Genomic DNA, 10000 nt, shown 5'->3' on the forward strand with positions numbered 1-10000 from the left:
GTGAGTGAGTGGTGGCACACAGCTGGACTTGTGGTGATTGAACTTAGTGCCTGACTTTCACATTCGGTGATATTGAGCTGTATCCAATTATGAATTTCATAAAGAATTTTACCCTATATTTTCTTAATCTTTTCTCTTTCGTTTTATGCATTATGGATCAAGCTGCCTTTGAACTTAAGCTACGTCAAACACTGAAAGGCAAGGCTGAGAATGCTGTCATCCAACCCACCATCCAGCGTGATCTGCAGACACAGGTTTTATCAATAAATTATTGTTAAGGAGCCCAATCTACGTATGACTGTAAAGTCAAGCAAATTACGGAGCTCTGCGTGTTTGCAATGCTGACCGACAAATTCGATCGTGGGGTAGCATATTCTAAAAATCTGTTAGTATTGATCCTCAAGGAATATGATGGTCTATACACTATTAATTGTCGGAGGGAATTCTTGAACTAAAATATAAGGCAGCTTTTTTAAGTGCAATCAAACAGCCCCTGATAAAGTCTGAAGTGGTTCTTGCTCTCTCCCTATCGATTAGAACAGAAACAGCAAGAGCCACTGGTGGGCAAGAATATGCAAAGTGTCATTGTACTACTCTTTGTACATGACGAAGATGCGGCTGAATAACAAAACAATTTAAAAGCAACTTGTGCTTTTACCCGGCCAGATTATGCAAAAATTTTCTATTTGACGCAATTGAACCCTGAGATCTATTAACTTATTTATTTTTTACTTATATTGAATTATGTTTGTATTTATTCAGAAAAAGTGAAATTCTTCAAATTACCTTTACATTAACATTGTTGCCTTCTGTTGCAACCACCTGTGGGTTGTATGTTGGATTAATATCCACTTCAACACTAAACCAAAATATATGTTTAAATCAGGCAGTCATATTGATATCAGGTTAAATTGAGCTGTAAAATTTAAACAACAGGAAAGATTGGACTAATGTTAACATATTGTAAACTTTATGTACACCGATTGATTAATATACACATTAGGCAATCATCCACATCCTGTGTAACTTAAATAAATATATATATATATATATATATATATATATATATATATATATATATATATATATATATATGTGTGTGTGTGTGTGTGTGTATATATATATATATATCTATATATATATATATATATATATATATAGAATTATATATATATATATATATATATATATATATATATATATATATATATATATAAATATACATAAATATATATATACAGTATATATATATACTGTATATATATATATATATATATATATATATATATATATATATATATATATATATATATTTATATATATAATTCATATATGTATGTATAAATATATATATATATATATATATATATATATATATATATATATATATATATATATATATAATTATATATATTTATCTATATATAAATATATATATATATACATAAATATATATATATATATATATATATATATATATATATATATATATATATTTATATATATAATTCCTATATGTATGTGTATATATATATATATATATATATATATATATATATATATATATACATATACAGTATATATATATATACATTTATATATACACTTATACATATATATATATATATATCTATATATATATATATATATATATATATATATATATATATATAAATATATGTGTGTGTGTATATATACAGACATATATATATGTATATATATATATATATATATATATATATATATATATATATATATATATATATAAATATACGTGCGTATATATACAGACATATATATATGTATATATATATATATATATATATATATATATATATATATATATATATATTTATATACATATATATATATATATATATATATATATATATATATATATATATATACATATACAAATGCTAAAGCATTTAAGTCACCTCCTCCTATTCAAATGTGTTTACTTTTATATTGATAACAATTATACTCTATTTCCTTTTTTTATACGCTGTTTCATTACGTCTGCTTAATCATCCTCACTGTTTTCAACTAGATGAGATTTCATGACATGTTAGGATACTCTACTGACACTATGAAATAGTTTTAGAAACCATAATTGTCATTAGTTTTAATAATTTTATTACTGAGTCTTTGTGAATTTTTTCCCCTAAAATTCAGCCATTTTTCAAACCCTACAAATGGTAAGTATAATTATATATTCAAGCCTGATTGTAAGTTGTTCATCTGATGTGTTTCGATTATTCCTAATTTTTCCTAATTCTTTACTCTCGAAAGACCCAGTAAATAGAGTCATTTAAGACCTAAATAGAATTACAGTTTAAATGGAACATATTAATTTTTTTCCGATGCAGTTGTTTTTAAAAGAGATAAGATAAGAAAAGTCATCAAATGAAAATAATAAACGTTTTACTCTTATTACAAATATAGAAGAAACCGAATGTGTCTTGTGGGAAAAAAATGTGAAAGTAGACCAATTATTGAACACAACTATTCTTGGATCATTTTTCATAGATTGAAAAGTAGTTATTAAAAAAAAAAAAAATGATGGTGAAGGTTGGTTGTTTGAAGGAAAGTGTTGGCAAGCTGTGTGATGATATGAAGAGAAAATCTACACGATATTGACAAAGATTAGCAGAGCGTATTCATTTGGCTTGCATATCTATAGAAAATTTTTTTTATAATTTCCTTTGAATATATGTGATTTATTATTAGTCAAAGGATATTTTTAAGGGATATAACAAACACAAACAATTAATTCATAATATATATTAACCAATCTGAGTTATATTTTAGACGATTAAACAGTTAGTGACATTTGATCAGGAAGATAATGAGTTTAGGCATAAGAGGAGGACTTGGGCGTTGGGTATCCATTGTGAGTGGAGGTCTGTGGCCTTGGGTAGCGAGCTTCTCCTTCAAAAGTGACCTCGGCCAAGAAACCTGAATCTCCGTTGACCTCATAAGTGACCTTCTGAAGGCGACCATCAGGAAGAATCACGAAATAAGATCCATCAGTGTTGTCACCCCTTCGCAATTCCTGGTGGCCGAAATCATTGCCTGAAGGACGGTCCTTTACCTCATACTCGAAGTCATAATGAGCTGGAGGCTGAGAGGTTAAAGCAATAATAAAATGAAGAAAAATAAAAACATTTTATTTTCTTTCAACTTGACATGTCTTTATATTGGTAATATATTCCTTTCTTTCATATTGGGTAAAACTATTAATCATAGACACTTACAAAACGTCCGTTTGATGCATTGGGTGGTCCGTAGGACTGGGATGGTGGAGGGCCATAGGATCTGGGAGGCTCTGCAACAGCAAGTGCTACAATGGCGGCCAAGATTAACACCTGAAACACATTTATCTCTCTTTAGGGTTTAGGAGTTTGTGTCCCCATCTCAATTTAGAAAATTTCAAGAGAAATTCAGTTTTTGATGTAAACTATAATATTCTTAAATCACTTAATTTTTTTTTATCTTTAGGAATCCTTTACCTTTCCTTCCATGATGCTAGAGACGTCCAAGAAGAACTGATGGCGAGGAAGGCCTGGCATCTCTTTTATAGCCAGGCCATCTCAATCCGTTCGTGCATCAAGTGACGATCCCAGAAAGTCACGGACAGGAAAGGATGCTAAAATGTATCATTAGAGTCCTAATCAAACATCCTATAACGGTTGTATCGCGGAGTGCAACTGGGACTAGTAATAATGAAGGCAATATCAAAACATAGCCAGAACATCACATGAGCAGTCTTTTGTTTGATATAATTCTTCAAAATTTTAAAATCCAGATTCTCTTAATCTTTCTTACCGTGTATTTTTTTTTATTTAAAATTTTATTTATGTAATTTTTTCTACATACATATTTAGAGCCTTTGCTTTATTCATGAATCGGTTTTCTTATAATAATGTGAAGTGTTTCTATTAACGTTCTTAGTCTCTTATTTATATTTATTTATATACGTGTAATTTAAACATAAACACTAATATATATATATATATATATATATATATATATATATATATATATATATATATATATATATATATATATATGTGTGTTTCTGTGTGTGTGTGTGTATATATATATATATATATATATATATAATGTATATATATATATATATATATAATGTATATATATATATATATATATATATATATATATATATATATATATATATATATATATATATATATTAGCTATGCATAATATGAATAATTGCTGAACGTGAACATCAGGCTGAAAAATTGCCTAATATCCATATTTAACGAATTTGTATGCACAATTTTCACGATAGGCAAATGACTTGCTTTATTTTCACCTTAGGCATGATTTTCAGATTACGCGCTGGTATTTTGCCTAATGTGAATTGAATGACGAACCGCTGTAATTGGAGTGTTCCTTAAAGGTGGTTCGAAATCTTGGGTCTGTCAGTGAATTGTTGTGGACAGGGTAAATGAGGAGCAAGTCAGAACTAACCTGGATATGATGGCAGTGAGTGAGTGGTGGCACACAGTTGGACTTGTGGTGATTGAATTTAGTGCCTGACTTTCACATTCGGTGATATTAAGCTGTATCCAATTATGAATTTCATAAAGAACCTTACCTTATATTTTCTTAATCTTTTCTGTTTCGTTTTATGCATTATGGATCAAGCTGCCTTTGAACTTAAGCTACGTCAAACAGTGAAAGGCAAGGCTGAGAATGCTGTCATCAAACCCACCATCCAGCGTGATCTACGGATACAGGTTTTATCAATAAATTATTCTTAAGGAGCCCAATCTACGTATGACTATAAAGTCAAGCAAATTACGGAGCCCTGTGTGTTTGCAATGCTGACCGACAAATTCGATTGTGGGGTAGCAGATTCTAAAAATCTGTTAGTGGTGATCCTCAAGAAATATGATGGTCTATACACTATTAATTGTCGGAGTGAATTCTTGAACTAAAATATAAGGCAGTTTTTTTAAGTGGAATCAAACAGCCCCTGATAAAGTCTGAAGGGGTTCTTGCTCTCTACCTATCAATTAGAACAGAAACAGCAAGAGCCACTGATGGGCAAGGATATGCAAAGTGTCATTGTACTACTCTTTGTACATGACAGAGATGCGGCTGAATAACAAAATAATTCAAAAGCAACTTGTGCTTTTACCCGGCCAGATTATGCAAAAATTTCCTATTGGACGCAACTGTACCCTGAGATCTGTTGACTTATTTATTTTTAACTTATATTGAATTATGTTTGTATTTATTCAGAAAAAGTGAAATTCTTTAAATTATCTCTACATTATCATTGTTGCCTTCTGTTGCAACCACCTGTGGGTTGTATGTTGGATTAATATCCACTTCAACACTAAACCATAATATATGTTTAAATCAGGCAGTCATATTCATATCTGGTTAAAATGAGCTGTAAAATTTAAACAACTGGAAAGATTGGACTAATGTTAACATATTGTAAACTTTATGTACACCGACTGATTAATGTACACATTAGGCAATTATCCACATCCTGTGTTACCTAAATATATATATATATATATATATATATATATATATATATATATATATATATGTATATATATATATATATATATATATATATATATATATATATATATATATATATATATAAATATAATTATATATAAATTTCTACCTCATACTTGGGATCAAACGCTAGCCCCTTCTAATGAAAGGCCAGGTCGAAACCAACCATGCCACGAGAGATCATAAAAGATATCGGAACCTGACACTACCCAGCTATCCGAGGATTTACCTTGGCGAGACATCAGTCTCTTACCAGCGAGTTTTACCCGATATCCCGGCCCACCACGTGACACAATTGGTAGTAATTCATTCAAATTACCCCTAATTAGTCAATATGGATAAATATCAACACAATATCGTGTTCAAATAGAAATAAATTTCTACCTCATACTTGGGATCGAACTCTAGCCCCTTCTAATGAAAGGCCAGGTCGAAACCAAAAATGCCACGAGAGACCATAAAAGATATCGGAACCTGTCACTACCCAGCTCTCTGAGGATTTACCTGGCGAGACATCAGTCTCTTACCAGCGAGTTTTACCCGATATCCCGGCTCACCACGTGACACAATTGGTAGTAATTCATTCAAATTACCCCTAATGAGTCAATATGGATAAATATTAACACAATATCGTGTTCAAATAAAAATAAATTTCTACCTCATACTTGGGATCGAACGCTAGCCCCTTCTAATGAAAGGCCAGGTCGAAACCAACCATGCCACGAGAGACCATAAAAGATATCGGAACATGACATTACCAAGCTGTCCGAGGATTTACCTGGCGAGACATCAGTCTCTTACCATCGAGTTTTACCCGATATCCCGGCCCACCACGTGACACAATTGGTAGTAATTCATTCAGATTACCCCTAATGAGTCAATATGGATAAATATCAAAACAATATCGTGTTCAAATAGAAATAAATTTCTACCTCATACTTGGGATCGAACGCTAGCCCCTTCTAATGAAAGGCCAGGTCGAAACCAACCATGCCACGAGAGACCATAAAAGATATCGGAACCTGACACTACCTAGTTGTCCGAGGATTTACCTGGCGAGACATCAGTCTCTTACCAGCGAGTTTTACCCGATATCCCGGCCCACCACGTGACACAATTGGTAGTAATTCATTCAAATTACCCCTAATGAGTCAATATGGATAAATATCAACACAATATCGTGTTCAAATAGAAATAAATTTCTACCTCATACTTGGGATCGAACACTAGCCCCTTCTAATGAAAGGCCAGATCGAAACCAACCATGACACGAGAGACCATAAAAGATATCGGAACCTGACACTACCTAGCTGTCCGAGGATTTACCTGGTGAGACATCAGTCTCTTACCAGCGAGTTATACCCGATATCCTGGCCCACCACGTGAATTGGTAGTAATTCATTCAAATTACCCCTAATTAGTCAATATGGATAAATATCAACACAATATCGTGTTCAAATAGAAATAAATTTCTACCTCATACTTCGGATCGAACGCTAGCCCCTTCTAATGAAAGGCCAGGTCGAAAAGAACCATGTCACGAGAGACCATAAAAGATATCGGAACCTGTCACTACCTAGCTGTCAGATGATTTACCTGGCGAGACATCAGTCTCTTACCAGCGAGTTTTACCCGATATCCCGGCCCACCACGTGACACAATTGGTAGTAATTCATTCAAATTACCCCTAATGAGTCAATATGGATAAATATCAACACAATATCGTGTTCAAATAGAAATAAATTTCTACCTCATACTTGGGATCGAACGCTAGCCCCTTCTAATGAAAGGCCAGGTCGAAACCAACCATTCCACAAGAGACCATAAAAGATATCGGAACCTGACACTACCTAGCTGTCCGAGGATTTACCTGGCGAGATATCAGTCTCAAGTTTCACCCGATATCCTGGCCCACCACGTGACACAATTGGTAGTAATTCATTCAAATTACCCCTAATGAGTCAATATGGATAAATATCAAAACAATATCGTGTTCAAATAGAAATAAAATTCTACCTCATACTCGGGATCGAACGCTAGCCCCTTCTAATGAAAGGCCAGGTCGAAACCAACCATGCCACGAGAGACCATAAAAGATATCATAACCTGACACTACCTAGCTGTCCGAGGATTTACCTGGCGAGACATCAGTCTCTCACCAGCGAGTTTTACCCGAAATCCCGGCCCACCACGTGGCACAATTGGTAGTAATTCATTCAAATTACCCCTAATGAGTCAATATGGATAAATATCAACACAATATCGTGTTCAAATAGAAATAAATTTCTACCTCATACTTGGGATCGAACACTAGCCCCTTCTAATGAAAGGCCAAGTCGAAACCAACAATGCCACGAGACACCATAAAAGATATCGGAACCTGACACTACCTAGCTGTCCGAGGATTTACCTGGTGAGACATCAGTCTCTTACCAGCGAGTTTTACCCGATATCCCGGCCACCACGTGAATTGGTAGTAATTCATTCAAATTACCCCTAATGAGTCAATGTGGATAAATATCAACACAATATCATGTTCAAATAGAAATTAATTTCTACCTCATACTTGGAATCGAACGCTAGCCCCTTCTAATGAAAGGCCAGGTCGAAACGAACCATGCCACAGGAGACCATAAAAGATATCGGAACCTGACACTACCTAGCTGTCCTAGGATTTACCTGGCTAGACATCAGTCTCTTACCATCGAGTTTTACCCTATATCCCGGCCCACCACGTGACACAATTGGTAGTAATTCATTCAAATTACCCCTAATGAGTCAATATGGATAAATATCAAAACAATATCGTGTTCAAATAGAAATAAATATCTACCTCATACTTGGGATCGAACGCTAGCCCCTTCTAATGAAAGGCCAGGTCGAAACCAACCATGCCAGGAGAGACCATAAAAGATATCGGAACCTGACACTACCTAGCTGTCCGAGGATTTACTTGGCGAGACATCAGTCTCTTACCAGCGAGTTTTACCCGATATCCCGGCCTACCACGTGACACAATTGGTAGTAGTTCATTCAAATTACCCCTAATGAGTCAATATGGATAAATATTAACACAATATCGTGTTCAAATAGAAATAAATTTCTACCTAATACTTGGGATCGAACGCTAACCCCTTTCTAATGAAAGGCCAGGTCGAAACCAACCATGCCACGAGAGACCATAAAAGATATCGGAACCTGTCACTACCTAGCTGTCCGAGGATTTACCTGGCGAGACATCAGTCTCTTACCAGCGAGTTTTACCCGATATCCCGGCCCACCACGTGACACAATTGGTAGTAATTCATTCAAATTACCCCTAATGAGTCAATATGGATAAATATCAACACAATATCGTGTTCAAATAGAAATAAATTTCTACCTCATACTTGGGATCGAACGCTAGCCCCTTCTAATGAAAGGCCAGGTCGAAACCAACCATGCCACGAGAGACCATAAAAGATATCGGAACCTGACACTACCTAGCTGTCCGAGGATTTACCTGGCCAGACATCAGTCTCTTACCATCTAGTTTTACCCGATATCCCGGCCCACCACGTGACACAATTGGTAGTAATTCATTCAAATTACCCCTAATGAGTCAATATGGATAAATATCAAAACAATATCGTGTCCAAATATAAATAAATTTCTACCTCATACTTGGGATCGAACGCTAGCCCCTTCTAATGAAAGGCCAGGTCGAAACCAACCATGCCACGAGAGACCATAAAAGATATCGGAACCTGACACTACCTAGCTATCCGAGGATTTACCTGGCGAGACATCAGTCTCTTACCAGCGAGTTTTACCCGATATCCCGGCCCACCACGTGACACAATTGGTAGTAATTCATTCAAATTACCCCTAATGAGTAAATATGGATAAATATCAACACAATATCGTGTTCAAATAGAAATAAATTTCTACCTCATACTTGGGAACGAACACTAGCCCCTTCTAATGAAAGGCATGGTCGAAACCAACAATGCCACGAGAGACCATAAAAGATAACGGAACCTGACACTACCTAGCTGTTCGAGGATTTACCTGGTGAGACATCAATCTCTTACCAGCGAGTTTTACCTGATATCCTGGCCACCACGTGAATTGGTAGTAATTCATTCAAATTACCCCTAATGAGTCAATATGGATAAATATCAACACAATATCATGTTCAAATAGAAATAAATTTCTACCTCATACTTGGAATCGAACGCTAGCCCCTTCTAATGAAAGGCCAGGTCGAAACGAACCATGCCACGAGAGACCATAAAAGATATCGGAACCTGACACTACCTAGCTGTCCGAGGATTTACCTGGCTAGACATCAGTCTCTTACCATTGAGTTTTACCCGATATCCCGGCCCACCACGTGACACAATTGGTAGTAATTCATTCAAATTACCCCTAATGAGTCAATATGGAT

The 10000-nt window shown here is 34.4% G+C and overlaps 1 protein-coding gene across 1 annotated transcript; it reads right to left on the reverse strand.

Moving 5' to 3' along the window:
- Positions 1 to 2854: 2854 nt before the first annotated feature.
- LOC137629844 (pro-resilin-like) lies at positions 2855 to 3572 on the reverse strand. Its single transcript, XM_068361489.1, has 3 exons — positions 3513 to 3572; positions 3258 to 3368; positions 2855 to 3124 (listed from the first exon to the last, which is right to left on the reverse strand). Exons 1-3 carry the CDS (start codon positions 3570 to 3572, stop codon positions 2855 to 2857), a joined length of 441 nt encoding a protein of 146 aa, XP_068217590.1.
- Between the last annotated feature and the right edge of the window lie 6428 nt (positions 3573 to 10000).

This window comes from Palaemon carinicauda, chromosome 37 (genome assembly GCF_036898095.1).
Source record: "Palaemon carinicauda isolate YSFRI2023 chromosome 37, ASM3689809v2, whole genome shotgun sequence".
NCBI lineage: Eukaryota > Metazoa > Arthropoda > Malacostraca > Decapoda > Palaemonidae > Palaemon > Palaemon carinicauda.